Below are 25,442 nucleotides of genomic sequence, written 5' to 3'. Positions count from 1 at the left end.
GGAATAGAGTGCTTGTTCACTCTCTCCAAAAATAGGAGGCTTAGGGGGACACCCAATGAAGCTATTAAGTAGTAATTTTAAAACAAATCGGAGAAAATATTTCTTCTCTCAATGTGTAATTAAACTCTGGAACTCATTGCCACAGAATGTGGTAAATGAGAAAGCAAAGGGAGTAGACAAAACTGAACAACAGTTCTGTTTACTCTCTTTGCTGTCTCATTTTCCTATTGAGCAGTGACAGTTCCCTTATATAAATAAATATATACCGTGTTTCCCCGAAAATAAGACACTGTCTTATATTAATTTTTGCCCCCCAAAATGCGCTAGGTCTTATTTTCAGGGGCTGTCTTATTTTTCAGGGAAGCATCGGGGTTGGCCCGCCCGCCGTCGCTCCTGGAACTAACCTTAAATGCCTCCTTTCACCTTCGCAGCAAGCAGCAGCAGGGCAGGCCACTCCTTCCTTCCGTGTCCCATCCTTGCCTGACGTAACATCCGCGAGGGCGGGGCATGGAAGGAAGGTGAGATCTGCCCTGCTGCTGCTTGCTGCGAAGGTGAAAGAAGGCGTTTAAGGTTAGTTCCGGGAGCGACGGAGGGGGGGGGCCCAGCGACCTCGGGTAGGGGGGCGGCCCGGGGACGGCCTTCTCTGGCTCTCGGCAGCCCTGCTTTCAAACAAAAATTTGCTAGGTCTTACTTTCGGGGGAGGCCTTATATCTACCAATTCAGGAAAACCTCTACTAGGTCTTATTTTCAGGGGATGTCTTACTTTCGGGGAAACAGGGTATATATTTTAAGAGAATGTGGTAAAGTAGTTAGCTTAGTAGGATTTAATAAAGGTCTGGATAATTTCCTAAAAGAAAGGTCTATAAGCCATTAAGATGCACGGGAAAAGCCACTGCTTATTTACTAGGATACTGTCAAAATATTAAGGCGTTCTACTTATTATGTCCAAAAGAACACAGCAATGATATTCAAAAATAGAAAGTAGAAAAGTGAGTGCCACCAAGTACTATTCTGATTGAATCTCAGGGACGTCTCATATAGTCTCAATTGGCTGTATGTACGAAAGAATACTCTTATCTACCAGCCATGACAGTCTTTAATCATTGACGACCCCCACCATCCAAATTTTATAAGTGTTTTATATGCTTATCTGTGGGGAGATCACGTGATGTGTTGAGAGGAGCGGAAGCAGAGAAGCTCCTCTCTTAGGCCGAACCCTCCCCCCGCATCGCTCATAAGTGCCGATTCGACCTCTGATACCGAACGAGTTTGATAAGAAGGACCCGCGAGTGCATGGACCAATTTGTTACAAGATTGGAGCCTAAAATGCCACCGAAAACAGGGAAAAAAGAGGCGGACAAGCCCCGCATTTCAGATCCCAAGATGGCGGCGGGCGCTTTGCCGGATGGGCAGGCGGTGATGTTCTCCCCCCCGCAACTACAACAGCTGGCGGAGGCCGTGAAGCTGGCCCTGCAACCAGACCTACAGCAACTTTCAGGTCAGCTAGCGGCAATGGAGAGCCTTTTGGCGGATACAACGAGGCGCACAGGGGAATTGGAGCAGCGAGTGTCAGCCGCCGAAGACGAGCAGGCCGGAAGGGCAGCAGAGCTCGAAGACTTGAAACGGACAGTGAGGAAACAGTCACAGATGCTGGATGACCTCGAGAATCGATCCAGAAGAGACAATCTTCGTATAATCGGCGTTCCAGAAACAGTACCAGACCGCTCATTATCCAGTAGGCTAGAAAAATGGCTGCAGACGGAATTTGCGCTGACGGACAGCATTGGAGCAGTATGCCTGGAGAGAGCCCATAGAGTCGGTAGGAGGAATAACACTGACATGCGGCCTAGAGCGGTTATGGTGAAAGTTCACAACTTTGTTCATAAAGTGGAAATCTTGAGAGGAGCGAGAATGAAACGAGACTCACTGACTTTTGAAGGAGCGTCCGTTAAGATTTTCCAGGACTACTCCCTGGCCTTACAAGAGAGACGACGGGCTTATGGGAAAGTGTGCCAAAAACTGGCAGACTCCAGCCAAAAATTCATGCTAACATACCCGGCCACTCTGCGGATCAATCAACAGGGCAAATGGCATGCATTTAATTCTCCAAAAGAAGCGCAAGATTGGATGGCTGAGAATTTAAACCTGATTATGGACTCCAATAGCTATCAAAGCAAGCTCAAGTGAGAAGGAAGGAGGAAAAACAGAAAAGAAACTGGGGCCTGAGAGTTTGCCATTTTCCAAAGAAGGTATGGGGGAATCAAAATATTATAGATGGGGGAGGGGGGGACCTCACGTCATTGATCCCACTGTTCTCCTGATAGACATCTGAGGGGGATAGAATGGAGACTGGAGGGAAAATGAAGGGATTGGGAGGGGGGAGAGGGATAGGGAAAGGGAAGGATTTGATTGTCAGGAGGGAAAGCAGACCAGAAGACTAAGGGAATCACTCCTGATGTCGAGAGTAGGACATGAAGAAGAGAGGTGCCCTTTGTTACAAGGGGGGATCTGGGAAGAAATAGGTAACAGAACACCCTTGGGCGAGGCTGGGCGCCCGAGGAGACCACAGACAAGAAGCGCTAGAGTACATACAACCGCAGGGAAACTTTAATATTAGGTCTATAAGGTTCGCCTCCTGGAATGTAGGAGGTGTCTCCACCCCGATCAAGCGAACAAAAATTTTAGCAAGCCTAAGGCGTCACAAGGTCGATATAGGTTGCCTACAGGAGACCAGGCTCACGCCCGAGGAACATGATAAATTAAAGAGGCAGTGGGTAGGAGAAGTCCATGCCGTGTCGTCAGGGGATCGAAAAGCTGGAGTGGCAGTGTTGATTCGTAGGGGGCTAGCCACAAAATCAGAGGTGGTAGAAGCGGATCCAAATGGGCGTTACATTTTGATAAGGCTGTGGGTACATCAAAGAGAATTGCTAGTATTGGGGGTATATGGACCTAACACATATGACCCAAAGTTTTATCCAAATTTAGTGCGGGTGTGCCTCTTACACGGGTCAGCTCACCTTTTAGTGCTGGGAGATTTTAATTTGGTAATGGATCCTGGTGAGGATTGCTCAAATCCAGGGGCAACTTCGAGAAGGGGACCCAAAGCGCACGCCCTTTCTTATTTTCAAAGAGCCCTTAACCTCATAGACACATGGCGATGTTTGCACCCAGGGGAACGCGATTACACCCATTTGTCAAGGGCCCATGGAACATATTCCAGACTAGATTATATCTTTATTACCCAAACGGCCTTCCCCTGGGTCCTGGCCTCTACGATTGGACCAGAGGAGATAACAGACCATTCATTAGTCTGGATTGACGTGGAGGTACCACATTTTTACCAACAGGCCCGTAATTGGCGGTTCCCAGGCTACCTTTCACAAAATAACGAATTTCAAGAATTTCTAAGACAAAAGTGGGAAGATTACCTTCAAAACAATAGAGAGCACGTGGGTCAACCTGAATTGTTATGGAGCGCTGCTAAGGCTGTTATAAGAGGTGAGATAATCGCTTATGTACATGCAAAAAATAAAAAACAGACAATAGCCATAGTAAGACTAGAGCAAGATCTAAGAAAAGCAAAGGCCCAACATATTAGGCAACCATCCGCAGAGACAAGAGAGCAGTTGAAAGCCATTCAAGTAACGCTTAATGCCTTAATACATGAGAGAGGGCAAAAATACCTAAATTCCCAACAATATAAATTCCGCCGATATGGAAACAGATCAGGGAAAATGTTGGCACAGTTAATCACAGCATGGGGCCCTCGCCGTCCAATACTGACACTTAAAGATGAGCGGGGACATATCCAAAATAAAAGCGAAGAAATAGCCCAGATCCTCACCAGGTTCTTTGCTTCCTTATATACAGCAGGGAAAGACCCAGATGAAGAGCAAATAAAAAAATTCCTGGATGAGGTAGAGATGCCAAAATTGACTGAGGGGGAACAGGAGGAATTGGAAGCACCCTTAGAGGCTAAAGAAATACAGGAGGTAATAAAAACACTGCCCATGGGATCCGCGCCCGGACCAGATGGGTTTCCTGCAGAATTTTATAGAACTCTACCCGCCTCCTTTATCTCGGTGATCAGTGCTTACTATGAGCAGGTGATTGTTAACGGCCGACTGCCAAAACATGAAAATACAGCATCCATTACACTGATTCAAAAACCAGGGAAACCAGCAGATCAGGCAGATTCCTACAGGCCCATCTCCCTGATCAACGTAGACCTAAAGATGTTAGCAAAGATCCTCTCCAACCGACTAGCTAAGATACTACCAAGGGTAATAGGAGAGGAGCAAGTGGGGTTTGTTCGGTCTAGACAGGCAGCTAGGAATGTTCGCAGGCTTCTATTGGCTATGTCCACAGCTCAAATATCGGAAACACCAGCCTCTTTATATGCCTTGGATGCCGAGAAGGCATTTGATCGGGTGGGGTGGAGATATCTGTTCGCAGTCCTGCGATATATGGGAGTCGAGGGTTGGTATTACAACGCGATAGCCACACTGTATACGGAGCCGAAAGCGTTAGTGTTGGTGAATGGAGTGAGTGCACAGCTTTTTGAAATTGCCAGAGGCACTAGGCAGGGTTGCCCTATGTCCCCGGCCCTGTTCATATTATCTCTAGAACCCTTATTGAGGGCCTTAAAGAAAACAGACAACATTCCTGGGGTTGGGGTGGGGAGCACAGTCATCAAGACACTAGCATTTGCGGACGACTTGCTGATTGCAACCACACGTCCAATAGACTCTCAAAAACACCTGTTACAGCTCATACAGGAATTTGGCGAACTCTCGGGATTCACCCTAAACATCAAGAAGTCCTTGGTCATGGAAGTATACCCTGATAGGGCGCAGCCGGGAGTGGACGGGCCTTTAACAAAGGCAGGCGACAAGATAAGATACCTGGGGACCACCATTCCGAAGAACTTAGTGAGACTGTATCAGGAAAATGTGGAACCATTGTTTGAGATAACCCGCACAAGATTACGGCTCTGGGAGAATCTTCCATTATCCTTAATGGGTCGAATAGCAGCTTATAACATGCTGATTGCGCCCAAATGGATGTACACGTTTCAGACCCTACCACTTTTTCTCAAACAGTCAGATGAAAACCGTCTAAATAAGCTTATACAAAGGTTCCTGTGGAGAGGGCGCAAAGCCAGACTTTCAGTTGCAATATTGCAAATCCCACGAGAATTTGGTGGCCTGGGTCTACTAAGTATAAGATGCCTCACCGTAGCCAGTGGCATGCGCCATATCTCGGATTGGTATAGAGCAACCTCAGATTTCTCGGACACTCAGTTGGAGACGACTCTAACTCAAGGAGTGCACTTCAGCTACCTATTGCACATGGGAGGAGGACTCGTTCCACAGGTCTTGCAACAATCACATATATTACCAGTGGCGCGAGCAGTATGGAGATGGGTTTGCAGACATCATCGTTTCAAAAGTAAAGTCAGCCCCTTTCTGGCTATTTGTGATAATCCGGCATTTCCGCCAGGCTCTATTCATGGAGCCTTTCGCAGGTGGAAGGGTAAAGGCCTAGTGTATCTATATCAAGCTTTAACAGCAGACGGGCAAACGAGGCCATTTGAAGACTTACAGACACAATTTTCCCTCCAATCGATGGATCGTTTCCACTACTGGCAACTGAGACACTATATTAAAAGTCTGCCATGGGAATGTCTTACGGAGGACGTACAGGAAGAATTGTCGTCAGCCTATTCCCTACAATCCCAGGAAAGAGTATCCCTGACAATGCACCATCGACACCTCAGAGATATGGTGGTGGAGCCTGATTATGAAACTTTATCAAAAAAATGGAACAAAGAATTGGGCACAAACCTGACATCAAGAGACATACAGGAGTTTATATATAGGATACACAATTCATCCAAGATGGTCACGTACAGTGAAATGGAATACAGATTAGTAATGAGAACACACATCCCCCCAAGACGGGCGTTCCATATGGGAATTTCCCCAGATGGTGCCTGCCCCAAATGTGGAGCAGAGGGAGCGACGCTTGGACACATGTTCTGGGCATGCCCTGCTGTCCAAAAATTCTGGAACTCCCTCATACAGTCGACATCGAAGATGTGGGGGGCAACCTGGAAGAGTGGACCCCAGACTTTGTTTGGGCGACAGAGATTGGTGTGTCCTGTCCCTAGGGGCTTCAAGAGCTTTACTCATAGAGCCACACTGGTAGGGAAAAAGCTAATTCTCACTGAATGGATTACAAATAAAGAGCCAACATTACAGCAGTGGCGTTGCCTGATGATAGAATATATGAGATTTGAAAAGAAAATGGCAGACGGTGAAGGGGACCGGAAATTTACGGAGAAAGACTTCCACAGAATCTGGACACCATTCTGGCAGACTATTCCCTCAAAGGGCAGAGGACGCATTCTGAATATGTAAACCAGACATTTGGACAGGAGAGAAGAATTCCCTGAGAGATTTTCCCTGGGTGGGGTGGGTAGGGGGGGAGGTAGAAGAGGGAGGGGGGATTTCTAGGTTAGCAGGAAGGACAGCAATCTGCCAAGATGCACGTAACTTCTGGCAAGATAAGGAATGGACTATAGTAGTGTTAATAATGTTTTCATCTAGCTAATTCTCTCGTGTGCTAGGTAATAGTAGATGAGTTTCTTAACTAGTTCAAGATGTTTAAGGACAATGTATTTTTGTTCTGACTATTGAAAACCAATAAACAAATTTGAAAATAAAATATGCTTATCTGTGCGTGTATTGAGGAGCATCCAGGAACCTTTATTATCCCTGGATGCTCCTCAATACACGCACAGATAAGTGATTGAGTCTCATGTAACTGCTGAATGATAGAGTTTGCACATGAGACAACGTAAACAGTGGTAGTTTAAATTGATGCCTTCCTACTGTTTTTAAGTGTGTGCCCCAAGTACTTCTTACATGAATATTTTTTACATATAAAACACTTATAAAATTTGGATGGTGGGGGTCGTCAATGATTAAAGACTGTCATGGCTGGTAGATAAGAGTATTCTTTCGTACATACAGCCAATTGAGACTATATGAGACATCCCTGAGATTCAATCAGAACAGTACTTGGTGGCACTCACTTTTCTACTTTCTATATTTGAATATTTACTAGGATAAGCAGCATAAAATCTATTTTACTGTTGGGATCTTGTCAGGTACTTGGTCACCTTGATTTGCCATTGTAGGGAACAGGATACTGGGCTTGATGGACCTTTGGTCTGTCCCAGTATGGCAATGTTTATTCATTCGTTTTAGTATTTATATACAGATTAGACCTAAGCGGTTTACAGTTTCATTTTACAGGTACTAGGTCTGTCCCTAGTGGGCTCAGAGTCTAAGTAGTACATTGTACTACTGTTGTACCTGGGGCAATGGAGGGTTAAAGTAACTTGCCCAGGGTCACATGAAGTTGCAGAGGGCACTGAACCTGGTTCCCCAGGATCTCAACCCACTGCCAACAATCAGGCAGCAGTGGGAACTGAACCCAGTTCCCTAGGTCCACAACCTGCTGCACTAGCCATTAGGCCACTCCACTCTTAACTGTGTAGGAGTATGTATAAGAGTATTTTAGAAAAGGCATAGTAGGGTGGGTTAGAGAGATGTAATGAAACACTGAAGAATATAAAGGTGCTGGAGAAGAGGTAAGAGAGGAAAGGGATTAGTCTGAGAAGGAATGATGGTTAAGTACAGACATGCTGGAAAGGAGAAAAAAGGGGTATAGGACACGAGATAGAAGAAAAAGCTGGAGGCCAGGGAGGAGGAATGAGTGACATAAGGATTTCAGGCTGATGAGAAGACAAGAGGCAGAAGGTGGTACATGAGAGCTGGGGGGAGTGTTGAGTACAGAAGACTGGAAATAGGGTTCTAGAAAGACAGGAGGAACAGAGGCCCAGGGAAGGACAGAGAGATAGGAAGAAATGGGTTGAAATGGGGAGGAAAAAAACGTCAAAGATGGAAAGTTGGCAAGTAAATAAGAGGTGAAAAAAGGAAGACCAAAGACTAAAGGGTGGAGAGAGAGCATGAAAGGGAAGGTGAAACCTATCTATGACTGGATAAAGGGACACAGAAGGAGGAAAGGATGAAAAGGAAAGATCAATTTGAGAGAGATATAAGGAAGGAAAAGACAGAAGAAATAAAAGCAGTTTTGGAATGGTTCACTTTACTGGTTACAAGCGTATTTCCTGAAAATGTAGAGGGTAAATAGCAAGCAAAGCACTTATGAAGTCTATATATGGTAAACAGAAAAATAAAACTACTGTGTTTACCTGGGCTTGAAGTCCCAACAGACGGCTTTTAAAAAAGAAAAGGGAAAAAATATATTATTTCATATAAAAACCACATAATCAGCACCTATAAGCTAACTTATCTGTGCGCTTCATCCATAAAACACTAGTTTCACTATGCTAAAAATTCAACTTTGAAGCAGCTGAACACTGGTTTATATTTCCTTACATACTTATTTGTAACTGCAGCATATGATCAAACAATATTATCAACTTATCTTACCAGTATGTAAAAATCACTAGAGGGTAATTAGTGGTCCTATAACTTACAAGTTAAAAATACCAGTATCTACTGAATGCTTAAAAAGCCACATTAGGGCTAGCCTGCACACTATCATGCAGAGCACCTGAGCTGAATTCCCAGATCAGGATCACTGCTCCCAGGCACACAACCTATTAGGAGGGGCAAGTCCCAATCATCATAAATTGACAGCTGGTGGCCAAACATAGTGGTCCACAAATGCAGAGGTCTGAACAGAGTCCTGATGCAGGTCCCACTGTCAAGGACTGTTATTGGACTCAGTGAGTTAGAAGGGTATATACAAGGAAAAATACCCGAATAATTGTGAAAGAAGGGTACTGGCACTAGACCCCAATCCCTATCTCAATGAGCAAGCAGCCCAAGAAACAGTTGGGTCCAAAGAAGAAAAAAACCCCATATAAAATCAAACAAGTTATATTTAGAAATTTAAAAAAAAAAAAAAAGAGCCTACTTTCAGAACACATATATGCACACATCTGTGAAAAAAGGATTCATGCACGTCAGAGCTTTCATGCTATCCCGGACATGTCCAGAAAATTTGGAATGAATAGGACACACAAACATATACACACCAATCTCATAAGCCTTCTTTTCCTTCGGAAAGTAGGCTAAAAAAAAAAAGAAAAGAAAAAAGTTATTTCCTTTCAAAATGTAGGTCTTGTTTCCAGGTTCTCTCCATTCTGCTGTGAAGTCAGCAAGGAAGCAGCTGTGAATTGTACAATTCCTGATGAACTCTAGGGATGTGCAGGTAGAAATATTATTTTTAAATTTCTTCACCATTTTGTTTAATTTTATATTAGCACACTAAGGGGCCCTTTTACTAAGGTGTGCTAATGGATTTAGGGCAAACTGATTAGCATGTGCTAAATGATAAAATGCCCTTTATATTCCTATGGGCATCTTATTTAGAATGCACTAAGGGGCCCTTTTACTAAAGGGCAGTAGGGCTACTGAGGGCTTGGCACATGGGGAATCGGCCTTACTGCCGGGCTCACCCAGGAGCCCGGTGGTAGTTCCAGGTCTCCCAGACCATTTCCAGTGCTAGAAAATACCTTTTTATTTTCTAGCAGCAGGGAATAATGCTCAGTGGTAATTGGGCAGTGCCGTGTCCTGCTCAATTATTGTCAGAGCCTTCACAATGAAACTACATGTAAATACTTGGGCCTTTTTACCAGCGGCGATAACAGGTGGCCTTGAGTGTGGTAATCCCATGTGCTAACACAGGCCACCTTTTACCACTGTTTGGTAAAAGGGTCCCTAGATCTGTTAGTGCACCTTAGTAAAAAGGCCTCAAAATGAAATGGCATGCATTATTTTACAAAATGAAACCATACTAAAATGCACATCCATAATAGACTTTGTAGGTTAGTAGAACACTGTCAGACAGCAAAGATAAATAAGCTCCTTTAACTACCACTAATCCCTAAATTGCAACAATAATAACAAAAAAACAAGATACTGTCTTGATTGCATTTAAGACCACAAAATGCTTGAAACTTCTGTAACATCAGAAGGGGAGGACTCCACAGAAAAGCCACAATACAAAAAACACAGAAAAGAAATGGACAAAGGGTGCACCCATAGCCAGGAGATACAAACTGTTTTTCGATGATCCAACATGGCCATGTTTTAGCAACCCACCTACATCAGGAGTCTAAAGGCTACAAAAACAAACATATACAGTAAGTTACAGCTTTTTTTTTTTTTTTTAAGACTTGAGAAATGTCATTGCCAATTCTAAAAACAACCTACTTTATATATAATCCCTAGTCCACTTATAAAATTAACATGGCACCTCTGAAAATAATAAAAATATAAGTTTTTGTTTAAATATACATACAAATACATCTAACTTCAAAGGTGAAAATTTTCAGTTATTTCCCTTCCCTAGAAACTTCTCAGACCTGTCCAAATGAGTGGGTTATGTACTCCTACCAGCAGATGGATGAAGAGAAGAACTCCAATCCAGACTCAATTTTCAACAGGTCGTGCAGTTGGGTCAGACAGTCAATATCCTATCGATACAACTAACTTGCTACAACAAACATATGCCAAACCACCATGAGCTCCCCTCTCCATGTGTCCCCCCCCCCCCCCCGACTCGGTGTAGCAATCTCCACTTTTCAGGCCCTGCTGACTGCAAACTAACCTGTTTCCACCCCCCCCCCCCCCCCCAAGTGTAGCAGTCTCCATGGCCCTACTGACCACAAAACAACCTGACACACCCCAACTCTACTCAACTATTCAAAATAAAAACCCCAAAAAACAGAAACACCTCAAGCTCCACCATGAATGCTTTCACGCCTTCATATAAAATATCTCATTTCTTCATTCGGGATCCTGAAATCCCGAGTGGGCTCATGACTGGTCAGGCAGCATACCAATAAAGGAAATATAAGTGCAAATTTCACCTTGCTTCTCATGCTGCCAGACCAGTCTAGCAAAAGGGACATACCTGAGCTGCATTTAACTGGGCGACTGCAAGTCCAGCCAGTGCTTGAAGAATGAGTGAACTAAGAACATAAGTGTTGCCATACTGGGACAGACCAAAGGTCCATCAAGCCCAGTATCCTGTTCCCAACAGTGGCCAATCCAGGTTACAAGTACCTGGCAAGATCCCAAAACAGTACAATACATTTTATGCTACTTATCCTAGAAATAAGCAGTGGATTATCCCCAAGTCCTTCTTAATAATAGCTTATGGATTTTTCTTTTAGGAAGCTAGCCAAACCTTTTTCAAACACCGCTAAGCTAACTACTTTTACTACATTTTCTGGCAACGAATTTCAGAGTTTAATTACAAGAAAACTGATAGAATTGAAAAATGAACTGGCGGAACTATTGTTAGTAATATGTATTTTTATCTTTAAAATTGAATGTGGTACCGGAAGATTGGAGGGTAGCCCATGTAACACCGTTATTTAAAAAGGTTACAGAGGGGATCCGGGAAATTATAGACCTGTGAGCCTGATGTCGGTGCTGGGCAAAATGGTAGAGACTATTATAAAGAACAAAATTACAGAGCATATTCAAAAGAATGGATTAATGAGACAAAGCCAACATGAATTTAGTGAAGGGAAATCTTGCCTCACCAATCTATTACATTTCTTTGAAGAGGTGAATAAACAGTTGGATAACGACAAGCAGGTTGATACTGTGTATCTAGATTTTCAAAAGGTGTTTGACAAAGGACCCCATGAAAGACTCCAGAAGAAACTGGAGAGTCATGGGATAGGAGGTAGTGTCCTATTGTGGATTAAAAACAGGCTAAAGGATAGGGAACAGAGTAGGGTTAAACGGTCAGTATTCTCTATGGAGAAAGGTAGATAGTGGGGTTCCCCAGGGGTCTGTGTTGGGACCGCTGCTTTTTAACATATGAGAATAACTAGCGAGGTAATTAAATTTGCAGACTACACAAAGTTATTTAAAGTTGTTAAATCGTAAAAGGATTGTGAAAAATTGCAAGAGGACCTTACGAGATTGCGTATCTAAATGGCAGATGGCATTTAATGTGAGCAAAAGCAAAGTGATGCATATGGGAAAGAGGAACCCGAACTATAGCTACGTAATGCAAGGTTCCACGTTAGGAGTCACTGACCAAGAAAGGGATCTCGAAATCTTCGATGATACATTGAAATCCTCTGCTCAGTGTGCTGCAGCAAAGAAAGCAAATAGAATGTTAGACATTATTAGGAAAGGAATGGAAAACAAAAGTGAGAACATTATAATCCTTTTGTATCGGTCTATGGTGCGACCGCACCTTGAATATTGTGTTCAATTCTGGTCACCACATCTCAAAAAATATATGGTGGAATTAGAAAAGATACAGAGAAGGGCGATGAAAATGATAAATGGGATGGGACTAATTCCCTATGAGGAAAGGCTGAAATAGCTTGGGCTCTTCAGTTTGGAGAAAACACGGTAAAGGGAAGATATGATAGAGGTATATAAAATACTGAGTGAAGTAGAATGGGTAGATGTGAATCGCTGGTTTACTCTTTTCAAAAATATTAGGACTAGAGGGCACACAATGAAGCTACAAAGTAGCAAATTTAAAATGAATCATAGATAATATTTCTTCACTCAATGTGTAATTAAACTCTGGAATTCATTGCCAGAGAATGTGGTAAAAGCAGTTAGCTTAGCAGGGTTTGAAAAAGGTTTGGATAGCTTCCTAAAAGAAAAGTCCATAAGCAATTATTAAAATGGATTTGGGAAAACCCACTGCTTATTTCTAGGATAAGCAGCAAAAAATGTATAGTACTGTTTTGGGATCTTGCCATGTACTTGTGACCTGGATTGGCCACTGTTAGAAACAGGATACTGGTCTTGATGGACCTTCAGTCTGTCCCAGTATGGCTACACTTATATACTTACTAGCCGTTAAGCCCGTTAAAACGGGCGCGTATTGGAATGTTTTTTTTCCCAAGGCCCCCCTCTCGTTGCAGCTGCAAGGCCCCCTGCCATCCTCCTTCCCTGCCAGCTCCAAGGCCCCCTCTGTCCCTCCCTCCCAGCTCCAAGGCTCCAGTCCTCCCCCCTTCCCAGCTGCAAGGCCCCCTGCCCTCCCTCCCTCCCAGTTCCAAGGCCTCAGGCCCTCCCCCCCAGCTCCCAAGGCCCCCTTCCCTCCCAGTTCCAAGGCCCCCTTCCCTCCCTCACAACTGTAAGGGGCCCCCTGCCCTCCCTCCCAGCTCCAATCCTCCCCCCTTCCCAGCTGCAAGGCCCCCTGCCCGCCCTCCCTCCCAGTTCCAAGGCCCCAGGCCCTCCCCCCCAGCTCCCAAGGCCCCCTGCCCTCCCTCCCAGTTCCAAGGCCCCAGGCCCTCCCCCCCAGCTCCCAAGGCCCCCTTCCCTCCCTCCCTCCCAGTTCCAAGGCCCCCTGCTCTCCCTCACAACTGTAACAGCCCCCCTGCCCTCCCTCCCAGCTCCAAAGCTCCAGTCCTCCCCCCTTCCCAGCTGCAAGGCCCCCCGCCCTCCCTCCCTCCCAGTTCCAAGGCCCCCCCCAGCTCCCAAGGCCCCCTTCCCTCCCTCCCTCCCAGTTCCAAGGCCCCCTGCTCTCCCTCACAACTGTAAGGGCCCCCTGCCCTCCCTCCCAGCTCCAAGGCTCCAGTCCTCCCCCCTTCCCAGCTGCAAGGCCCCCTGCCTGCCCTCCCTCCCTCCCAGTTCCAAGGCCCCAGGCCCTCCCCCCCAGCTCCCAAGGCGCCCTTCCCTCCCTCCCAGTTCCAAGGCCCCAGGCCCTCCCCCCCAGCTCCCAAGGCGCCCTTCCCTCCCTCCCAGTTCCAAGGCCCCAGGCCCTCCCCCCAGCTCCCAAGGCCCCCTTCCCTCCCTCCCTCCCAGTTCCAAGGCCCCCTGCTCTCCCTCCCAGCTCCAAGGCTCCAGTCCTCCCCCCTTCCCAGCTGCAAGGCCCCCCGCCCTCCCAGTTCCAAGGCCCCAGGCCCCCCCAGCTCCCAAGGCCCCCCAGCTCCCAAGGCCCCCCCAGCTCCCAAGGCCCCCTTCCCTCCCTCCCAGTTCCAAGGCCCCCTGCTCTCCCTCCCAGCTCCAAGGCTCCAGTCCTCCCCCCTTCCCAGCTGCAAGGCCCCAGGCCCCCCCAGCTCCAAGGCCCCAGGCCCCCCCAGCTCCCAAGGCCCCCTTCCCTCCCTCCCTCCCAGTTCCAAGGCCCCAGGCCTCCCCCAGCTCCCAAGGCCCCCTTCCCTCCCTCCCAGTTCCAAGGCCCCAGGCCCCCCCAGCTCCCAAGGCCCCCCAGCTCCCAAGGCCCCCTTCCCTCCCTCCCAGTTCCAAGGCCCCCCCCTTCTTCCCAGCCAGCTGGAAGGCCCCCTTCAGTCCAGCCCTCCCAGCTCCAAGGCCCCCCTCCTTCTGAGACCTCCCACGTCCCCTCCCCCCCCAAGGTAGCCGCTACCGCCCCCCCACCCCGGAGTCGCCACCACCCCCTCTTCACCCGGCCCGGGCCCTCTCTTCGTTATTCAACTTACAGCAGTGCCAAAACAGCAGCAAGCAGCAGCTCCCGTTGGCCTTCCTTCACTGCCTATGCCTCGCCCTCGTGTGACGGTAGCGAAGTCAGCGGTTCCCTCCCTCCCCTTCCGCGCAGTTTCCCTCTCTGTCCCGCCCCCTCCCCCCGTCATCACGTCTTGACACGGGGGCGGGACAGAGAGGGAAGTCTCTACTGCGCATTTGCAGGTGAGTCGGTCACTTGCCATTTATAGGTTTGATAGTGGAGTGGAGGAGTGGCCTAGTGGTTAGAGCATCGGTCTTGCAATACAGAGGTGGCCAGCAAATCCCGCTGCTGCTCCTTATGATCTTGGGCAAGTCACTTAACCCTCCATTGCCTCAGGTACAAACTTAGATTGTGAGCCCTTCTGGCACAGAGAAATATCCAGAGTACCTGAATGTAACTCACTTTGAGCTACTACTGAAAAAGGTGTGAGCAAACTAAATAAAATAAATAAATATAGCCACATGGAAGGGCTCAAAATTCAAAATGTTGCCTCAGAACAGCAAAACACAGATACCTCTGGTGTAAGGGTCAAATAGGGATATGAAAACAAGCCTCCCTGATGTTCTGTGCCGTCAGAAACTCCACCGGTTGCACCACTGCCATCATAGATCGCAGCTTCTCCATGCGGGTATGCTGGACCTGAAAAAAAACAGTTCACCTTCTAGAGATCAAGGACGGAACAGAAGGAGCCCCCTTTTTAAGGCACCACAAAATAAATGGAATATCAACCTATGTGAGCCTCAAGGCAGGGCACAGGCATGACCACCCCCAAGTCAATGAGAAACTGCAATGTGGCCTCAACTGCAACTCACTTGGTCGCAGTGGTAAACCAGGACTCCAAAAACACATCGCCAACAGGAGGACAAAAAAAATCTAGCCTGTAACCATCTTTGATATGATCTAAGACCCATTGGTATGAAGTGATTTTGGTCCACTCTTTGTAGAAGAGAATCAGCCGACCTCCTATCCTGATCCCCGAAGCACGGACCGTGCCCCACCATTGGGTGGAGCGTCCCCCAGGTTCCTGGAACACGGCCAACCATTCGCCCTGGGTGGTACCTTAATACCTCCCAAAGCCGTGGCCTCGAAGCGGACTTGGGTTTATCCTTGGGATGCCGTTGAGATTTGGAATCACCCAAATCTTTCACAATCTTTTCCAGATCCTCCCCAAAAAGCAGATAGCTTGAACGCCCTATCTGCTGACCAATGACAAAACCACAACTACTGGAAGGAAGAGACCGCTAGAGCCATTTGGTCGAGGTACACACCAAATCATAAAGGGAGTCATTTAGTGAGTCCCGAGTCCATAGATGAACATACAGAACACATGGAAACAAATACAAAGAAAATACAAATACGCAATAAGACAGACAAAAAATCATACTACAAAACTAAAACAGGGACTGATTACAAAGACACAAAGAAACTATACCAACTCGTGAACAAACTCCTAAACACCAACTTGGTCACTACAACGAATATAGACATCCCATTTGCAGACAAACTTGATAAGTATTTCAATGAAAAAAATTGTAAACCTACGGAGCATACTACCTCAGGACAACACGGACATCGAAACCTTCCTTAACGAGCTGGACCCAACCACTGGAGAATACCTGGCCGACCGGACTTGGTTAAACTTCAACCACCTTACAGTCTAAACAGTCACACAGGCGATTAGCAGGTTCTCCAACACTCACTGCAAACTAGATACCTGTCCCAGCTACCTAATGAAATCCGCCCCGACTGCTTCATAGTAGACCTCGCATCTCACCTAAATTACATGCTTCAGCAGGGTCTCTTCCCCAAGGAAAATGGCAATATCCTACTCACTCCAATACCTAAAGACACCAAGAAAAAAAACAAATGAAATCACTAACTACCGTCCAGTAGCATCGATCCCGTTGGTAGTCAAACTGATGGAGAGCATGGTAACCAACAACTTACAGATTATATAAACAAATTCTTAATATTACACGAATCACAGTCAGGTTTCCGCCCACTCCACAGCACTGAAACAGTACTACTCACTCTCCTAGCCAAATTCAAACGGGAAATAGCAATAGGCAGAAACATCCTTCTCCTCCAATTCGACATGTCTAGTGCATTCGACATGGTAAACCATAATATACTAATAAGACTACTAGATAAGTTTGGAATTGGTGGAAACATACTCAGCTGGACCAAGGGCTGCCTAACCACAAGAACATACCAAGAAAAATCAAACTCCAGCATACCATCACCGTGGAAAGCAGACTGTGGATTACCACAAGGATCACCGCTATCACCAACCCTCTTCAACCTAATGATGATCCCATTAGCCAAGACATTATCCATCGAAGGCCTTAACCCTTTCATATATGCAATGTCACAATATACATTCCTTACAAAACCAAACTGACAGAAATCACTAACGAAATCAATCTCAGCTTGAACATCATGGACTCATGGGCAAATGCATTTCAACTAAAACTCAATAAAGAAAAAAACACATTGTCTCATCCTCTCATCATCACAACACAACGCGGACAACCCACAAGTATCAACACCCCAGACTACACCCTTCCTATCTCAGACAGCCTGAAAATCCTCGGCGTTATGATGGACCGTAATCTAACGCTAGAGAGCTAAGTGGCATCCACAACTAAGAAAATGTTCCACTCAATGTGGAAACTCAAACGCTTGAAACAATTCGCAACCTGATACAATCAATGGTACTAAACCACATAGACTACTGCAATGGAATTTATGCGGTATGCAAAGAACAAACCTTAAAGAAACTTCAGCCTAGCTGCCGCACAAAACACAACAGCTAGGCTTATATTAGGAAAAACGCGATTTGAATGCGCAAAACCCCTCCGCGAAGAGCTACACTGGCTCCCAATCAAAGAACGCATTGGTTTCAAAATCTGCACCCTGGTTCACAAAATCATCTATGGCGAAGCCCCAGGATACATAACAGACTTGATTGACTTACCAACTAGAAACACATCCGAATCAACACGTACATTCCTAAATCTGCACTACCCAAGCTGCAAAGGACTTTAAATATAAATCAACTTACGCATCCAGTTTCTCCTACATAAGCACGCAACTGTGGAATGCACTACCAAAAGCCTTGAAAATGACATACGACCACCTAAACTTCCGAAAATCACTAAAAACTAACCTGTTTAAAAAGGCATAGCCTACCGATCCAACTTAAATACCTGATCTCTGCAACACAACAAAGCTAAAGTACATAATGGACATAACTCAACTCTTCCGCCGTTGCACGATTCCCTAATGTGGCTGTGCTACATGAACTTTATCTTACCACAACATCACTTTGTATTTGTTCACACCGGAGTATGCAAACGCCTCTCTGGTACTATGTAAGCCTCATTGAGCCTGCAAGTAAGTGGGAAAATGTGGGATACAATAACAAATAAATAAAATATAAGGTACAGTGGCCGCCAAGGAGGGAGCCCAGTCCTGTTCCTGATACATACTCTGCTATAACCAGCACTCTGGCTGCATAAGAGCTACACATAGAGGCCTGGAGCACAAGCGCGGACACCTCAAAGGCCCGCTTCAAAGAAGCCTCTAGGTGCTGATCCTGCACATCCTTCAAGGCTAGCCTTCCTTCTACTGGAAGTGTAGTCTTCTTGGTGACCGCTGTTACCAAGACATCCACTTTAAGGATATCAAACCTGTCCGCCTAGTTCGTGCCAACTGCAAAACGGCGCATAGCCCTCACCACCTTCAAACCCCCATCAGAGTCGGACCACTGAGCCATAATGAGTTCCTGAATGGCTTCATGCACTGGAAATGCCTTAGATGGCTTCCTCGTGCTAGCCATCTTAAGACTGACTGTTGAGGCCGCTTGCACCTCCGGATACATGATGTTCAAAGCCTACAAAGCGCTAGAAATAAGAGCGGGCAACACCTCCCTATGAAAGGATGGAGAGCCGTAAGATCATCAGTTTCTTCCTGGAACAGCTCACCGTCCTTCAGTTCATCTATGAGCGAAAGGCGCATCTACTCAGAAAATGCCGCAATGGGGAGGGGGAAATGGGGCCCAATGACCCCACCTCAGACATGAAGGTACTCAGCAGAGGTCTGTAAAATCTGACCAAAATCCCCAAGGGGGGACCCCTGTAGGAACTGTAGAAGGCTGGGACTGAGGCAAAGCCAAAGCCAATTTTAATAAATGGGCCTAAAAGAAGCACGAATTCTGGTGGGGGGGGGGGGGGGGGGGGGGAATCACCAGAGCCCAGAGGCCCTGAAGAACCCATCAGAGAAGCTGCAAAAGAAGGGATCCCAGCAGAGGAAATTCCGAACTCTGCTCGAGTGCGAGAGCTCCAAAGCAGACATCAGCTGACCGACAGGAACTGCATCAATGGGAGAATGCAAAATGGTGTGCACGCCCGACACCTCCAGGAAAAAAACGGACATCACAGGGGAACGGGAAACGCTTTCCCTCACCAAGGCCTCGGCACAACCCCCTAGGTGAATCTCTGCTGCTGATCGTCTCTTCCTGCAGCAGGAGCATCTCTTGACTGCCTCCGCTGCCATAACCTACAAGATACCCCCACCGCAAAAAACAAAGGCACTCACTCACGAGGGAAAGAGCAGCGCAGTCTCGGTCAGCAGCGGTTCCTTCCAGAAGTGGGCCTGCCGCCCAGGCAGCTCAGCAGGATCCCACTAGTGAACACTGCGAGCAGACACCGAGAACTCCTTGCTTTTTCTTTTTTTTAAACTGGCAGTAACGCTCTCCTGTTTTGTTTTTTATTGGTTTTTATTGGTGAGGAAGGCTCACAGGCAAACCAGAATAGCAGAGACAACCAGGAGTAAGAGCACTCAGGGAAAGGCAGGGACCTGGACAACAGGTATGCCCCCAAATATGGCACTGCTTGGCCAAACACCCCCTAGCTCAACTGGCTAACAAATACTAGCCCAGGAGTGGCCCCACAAATGAGGAATCCAGGAGCTGGTGAGAAGCCGTCCACCACCTGCTGGAGATAGAGATATACTGACTGAGGGGCTGGCCTTCTGGTATCACTACTTCAGTTCAGTACTCTCTCTCCATTTGCTGGTAGACATTCACAATCCATCAGTTTCTGGATTCATCTGCTGCAGAGGCTAAGGAATAAACAATATCTGTTAACTGAGAATTCATAACATTATAAAATCGTTAAAATAATTTAAAATGGTGTCAATGAAACTGTTGTAAGTGTAAATGTTTTAGTTTATAACAAAAATCCTGACAATGATTATTGGCTAAGCAGTCTCTGGGCTACATCCCTAAACAACAACTCTTCCTGAAGAAACTAGAACACTATGGGGCTCATTTCCAAAGCACTTAGACTTACAAACTTCCATAGATTACTACGGAACTTTGTAAGTCTAAGTGCTTTCTAAATACACCTCTATGTATTGCTACCGGTATCTTCTCCTTATCTAGGGTCCCCTTTTTTTTTTTTTACAAGGATGGAAAAGAGGTCTATGGAGCACAACACATGCTTTAGAAACCAGACAGAAAGTCAAGTATGCAGGTCTTGTCACCAAGTAACCAGAGCAAAAGGACTTGTAAACATTATGGCAAGGCAGGATATAGATTAAAATGATGAAAAAGAGAACTAGTACAACTCAGCAGTAATGCAGCACACTTGTGTCTAAGACTAACATTTGACTCCCAAGCCATGTTTTATCTTCTTATGCTAACTGCAGACACCATAAGAGCAGTAGAATAGCCAGAACTGAATGTACCCAGGGCAGAAAAATTAAGATCCCCGCCCCCCTCATAACACCTCCTCTCTCAAAATACTGGGGGACTGTGTGGGGAGAAGAGGAATCCCTTCAGAGCGCCAGTAAACAAATCCTTTAAAAAAAATTAAAAAAAACACACACACACATTCCAGACCTAGGTTGCCCACCCCCATAAAACTTGTGATAGAAATACTAAGTGAAATGTGCATTTCAGATATCTTGCATTTTGCAACGCTGGCATATTACCATAAATAAATGCAGAAAAAAAACACAGCTTTTGGTGCCATTTTTTAAATGGTTATCGTTTTTTTTTTTAATTCTCTTTCCACAGTCTCCTGCCTTTTGGCATTTCTTCTCTATATCCACCATCCATCTTTCCTCTGTGTCCCTTTCCATCCTCTCCAGCATCTCCCCCCCACCCCCATGTTCAGTATCTGCCCTCTCAGTGTCCCTATCCTCTCCTTCACCCTATTTCAGGGCCTCTTTTGATTCTTGTGTGGCAAATGAGAGGAAGCTGATTCAATTCCTATGGACTTCCTCTCATTTGCCGCACAGGAATCGATAGTGTGGCTTTGTAAAAGAGACCTTTACTCTCTCCAGCATTGCCCATGTCCCTATGTTCCCTCAAGGCCCAGAATCTCTTCTGTGCCCATTTCCTTCACCATATCCTAGCTTCTCTCCCCCTCTTTTCCTGCATGCCTGATCCCATGATCTGGCAACTCTCTCTCCTTCGCTCTGTTGTTCCAATATGTCCCCAATCCGGTCTGGTCTCTTCCCTTCACTCTCCCCCTCTTATCCAGTATCTCTCCCCTCTTCCCCGTTGCTCTGGGTCTCTCTCTCTTCACTCTGCTTCATCACTTTCTAGGTCCAGTGTCTCTCCCCCTTCCTCAGCTTTACTGCCCTCAAGTTCAGCATATCTCCAACTCTTCATCCTCCCCTTTGCTCCAGGTTTCTCTCTCCCCCCGCCCCCCCCATTCTAGCATCTCTCTCCCTCCCTCCCCCCCCCCCCCCCGCAGGAATGGCATCTCTCCATAGTCCCCCCACTAGTCTTCCAAATGTGTGACAGGTTAACAGCAGAGGCTATAGACCACCTCTTGCTGGCCCCACTCCTCTGATGCAACTTCCTGTGAGTGGGATTCCACAGAGGAAAGGTCATGGTGGGGTGAGCTGGATGCAACCTGTTTTCATTTATTGCTGCCTCTGCTAGTGATCCATTACACATTTGGAAGACTTGGGGGGGGGGGGGCACTAGAGAGATACTAGAGCCGGGGAGAAGGAGCAGGAGAAGGGAGGGGTACCAGACTTGCAGGGGGAAGATTCAACTGCAGGCTCCTACCACTGGGAAGTCTTGGGTATTTCCTGGGCTCATTATGGGATACCTACGCTTATAAGATCAATGTTTACAATCTTCAGGAGTAGAAAAACTAAACAATAGTGAAAACAGCTAACAATATACAATACAATAGTGAAAACAATAGTGAAAACAGCTAACTCCTAACACAACAATTTGCAGAGTATGTCTCAGTCAGAAGGCCATCACTGTAGTAAGTGTGCTAGACAGGTGGATTAAAAAAAAATATCAGTAAAAATCCCTTGGTAGCTGTGCAAAGGCTCATGGTACTCCAGCCATATGCAAAAGAAAGGTTCCAATTAGGCTAGAAGCCCAAGGAAGGAGAAAAAAGATGGTGGATAAAAACGTAAAATTTGGGGACCACATATAAATGCTATAGCCAACATTGCTAAAATGGCCTACAGAGGAAGAAAAAAATTGTCCCCTTGGTACGCTCATCTCCCATGACTTCCAGTACTACCTTTATGCTGAGTCCTAGATTTCTCACCCAGTATTCATACACAAAACTTAGCCTATCACTGTTGCTTGCATTTCTTGCCAGTACCTTAACATGGCCAAAACAAAACTTAATTTTCTCCCCCATAAAACTTGTGAAAAGCGTGCTGAGACCCATCCCAATTCCTTCTTTCTGGTGCTCCCCAATAAATAATTGACTACACAGATAATGGCAGTTTTATACAAACTGTAAAGTTACTCTTTGGTTGGAGAAAATGTGACTATTACCCCTCTCTTCCTAACCAAACAATGACTTCCTGTTGCCTATAGAATCCCTTACAAGATTCTGGTACTAAGTCATCAGATCCAGCCTTAGGTCTACCTTTATTCTTAACTAGTCTTTCCATACCCTATACTCCTCAAAGGATGTTTTGCCCCTCACATTATACCTACTCTTTCAATCAGCTCTATTTGGATATCACTAAACACTCTTGTTTTAGTGTCACTGCTCCACCCTATGGAATAGTCTTCCCTTTTACCTCAGATTAAAACCTTAAAATATAAAAACTTTAAGCAATTATTTAAATTTGTTTTCTCTGCAGCCTTCCCAAATGCACAGAACAAATGATTCCTTGGTCCCTTGTCATTCCTTACCCAATCTGGCTGGAAATGCAATTGAATAATGAATAAGACTTTCCACCCTTTTGCTTTCCTCCTGTACCTTACCTTCTGCTTTCTTCCCTCATATATAAAGTTGCATCATGCCTTATGTATTCTGTTTACTCCTTCCCACTTTACCAAATATATATATATACATACACACACACACACACACAACACCCTTCACTCGCTGTCGCTGCCTTTTCTCCCGCGGCTCCAGGTACGGCCGCCCAAGAGGCAGCGTTCAGCGTTGCCTGCCTTGAAATAATTCTTTTCCCCAGGCTCTGCTGCATCGGTACCTGCATTCTCTTCTTCACCTGTCAGCGCTGCCATTCACACAGGCAGCTCCGCTCCCCTCGCCACATCCATCTGGCCCTACGTAACCAGGAAGTGCATCAGAGAGGGCTGGATGGACGCGGCAAAGGGGAGCGGAGCTGCCTGTGTGAACGGCAATGCTGCGCGACGGGCGAAAAAAAGAATGCAGGGACCAATGCAGTGGAGCCTGGGGAGAAGAATTATTTCAGCACAGGCAGGCAACACTGAACGCTGCCTCCCAGATGGCCGTACCCGGAGCCGCGGGAGAAAAGGCAGCGACAGCGAGTGAAGGATGTTGGATGGGTGGGCCTGGAGGGCAGAACTAAAGTAAGTACTGGACCTTTGAGGAGAGAGCTACTGGATGTGGGAGGAAGAGGAGGGAGGGGATCTGGATGGAAGGGAGAGAGCTGCTGGATAAGGGAGGCAGAAGGGACTGGAGGAAAGGGAGAGAGCTGCTGGACATGGGAGGAGGAGGGGACTGGAGGGAAGGGAGAGCGCTGCTGGTCATGGGAGGAAGAGGAGAAGAGGACTGGAGGGAAGGGAGAGAGCTGCTGGTCATGGGAGGAAGAGGAGGAGAGTACTGGATGGAAGGGAGAGAGCTGCTGGACATGGGAGGGAGAGGAGGAAGGGGTTGGAGAGCTGCTGGACAAGGGAGGAAGAGGAAGAAGGGACTGGATGAAAGGGAGACAACTGCTGGAGGAAGAGGAGGAGGGGATCTAGGTGGAAGGGAGAGAGCTGCTGGATGTGGGAGGAGGAGGGGGGGCTGGAGAGAAAGAGCTGCGGGATGTGGGAGGAAGAGGATGAGGGGATCTGGATGGAAGGGAGAGAGCTTCTGGATGTGGGAGGAAGAGGGGGAGAAGAACTGGAGGGAAGGGAGAGAACTGCTGGTATAGCACAAGGAGGGAGGGAAGGGAAACAGATACTAGACCAAGGAGATGAAGGGAAAAGGAACAAGTAGTAAACTTACAGTGTGAGTGAGGAAGGGAGGGAGGGAGGGAGGGAGGGCAGACAGGGAAACCAAACCAGATGCTGGAAAGGGGAGGGAGTGAGAGGGAGAGAAGCTGGATGGGGTAGGGTCAGAGAGGGTAGAGATATAATGGCACTGGGACCAAAGAGAGGGGAGAAGATGGCCAGAGAAATATAGGGAAACAGAGAAAGGGGGATACTAATCATGGAGGAAGATAGAGGTACAAAGATAGAAAAAGATGGATAGTGGACATGGAGAGAGAGTAGAAATATCAAATGGACATGAGACCTTGGTGAGTGAGTTAAGACGACAGAAGGATGTAGAAACCAAAGTCTGGGATCAACACAACTTGGAAAAATAAAATGAGCAAACAACAAAAGGTAGAAAAAAAAAAGTTTTATTTTTCTATTTTGTGACTAGAAAATGTCAGATTTGAAACATACATCCTGCCAGAGCTGGTGTTAGAATATGGCTAGGGCCCAAGGCAGATATTTAGGAGGGGACCCCAAAGTTATTAACAGGCTGCACCTTCTTCAGTTCCAGCTGGCCTGGGGTTCTCTCTGGCTAGGGGGCCAAACACAGTTGCCCTAGTTGTACCTTCCCTAACACTGTCTCTTGCATGTGCTATCATATTTTGCACAGTATAGGAGAAAATGCATCTCTTTGTACTTCTCTGTGCTGTGCTAAATGCAAGGTCTGGCCTCTTGGGATTTTGATTTAATTTATAGTTTGTGGTCACTTATTCTGTATTTGGCATTTGTGTTCTGTGTGTGTGACCAAAGTATTCTGTTAGCATCAATTTTATATGCAGTATTCTATATAGTACTTTGGCTTGTTCAGTTTTTTTTTTTTTTGTTACATTTGTACCCCACGCTTTCCCACTCATGGCAGGCTCAATGCGGCTTACATGGGGCAATGGAGGGTTAAGTGACTTGCCCAGAGTCACAAGGAGCTGCCTGTGCCGGGAATCAAACTCAGTTCCTCAGTTCCCCAGGACCAAAGTCCACCACCCTAACCACTATTTTAGGGCCCCACTGTAATATTTAGGGCATATTTGGGGGAAGCATAAGTGTGTTGGCAGACCGTGGCTTAGTGGAGGATGAAGAGTGCAACCTCTTATATTTCCCCTAGCTCTCAATGTGGCCTGCACCCAGAGGCCAGCACTGCTACTCCCATTGAAGTTATTGGGAGTGGGGTAGGTATGCGGTAGGAGTAGGGGCATGGGCAGGGCATATCAGGTGGCAGGTGTTTCTCTAGTGCCCATCCATCCAACCTGTTGGCCCACCCAAAAATTGCCTTCTGGCTATGCCACTGCTATGTACGTCTAAAACCAAACCTCACCATTATAAATTTCACCATCATTCCCACCAGTTAGCCTTTTCCATCCTATTTCTAATCTCAGCCCCTTCAAGC

At 46.4% G+C, this 25,442-nt stretch overlaps 1 protein-coding gene across 5 annotated transcripts in view; it reads right to left on the bottom strand.

Moving 5' to 3' along the window:
• Window positions 1-25,442, bottom strand: part of MIER1 (MIER1 transcriptional regulator) — a 106,564-nt gene that overhangs the window by 77,541 nt on the left and 3,581 nt on the right. For 4 of the 5 annotated variants that reach the window (XM_030205554.1, XM_030205552.1, XM_030205551.1 and 1 more), the window contains exons 2-3: window positions 9,137-9,172; window positions 8,285-8,309 (exon numbers count right to left, since the gene is read on the bottom strand). In XM_030205554.1, coding sequence (XP_030061414.1) covers window positions 8,285-8,309; window positions 9,137-9,172 — 61 coding nt within the window. The remainder of the gene's footprint in view (window positions 1-8,284; window positions 8,310-9,136; window positions 9,173-25,442) is intronic. The other variant, XM_030205553.1, reaches the window with a different exon arrangement.

This window comes from Microcaecilia unicolor, chromosome 6 (genome assembly GCF_901765095.1).
Source record: "Microcaecilia unicolor chromosome 6, aMicUni1.1, whole genome shotgun sequence".
In the NCBI taxonomy this organism is placed as follows: Eukaryota; Metazoa; Chordata; class Amphibia; order Gymnophiona; family Siphonopidae; genus Microcaecilia; species Microcaecilia unicolor.
This window is presented reverse-complemented; position numbering and strand designations above follow the sequence as displayed.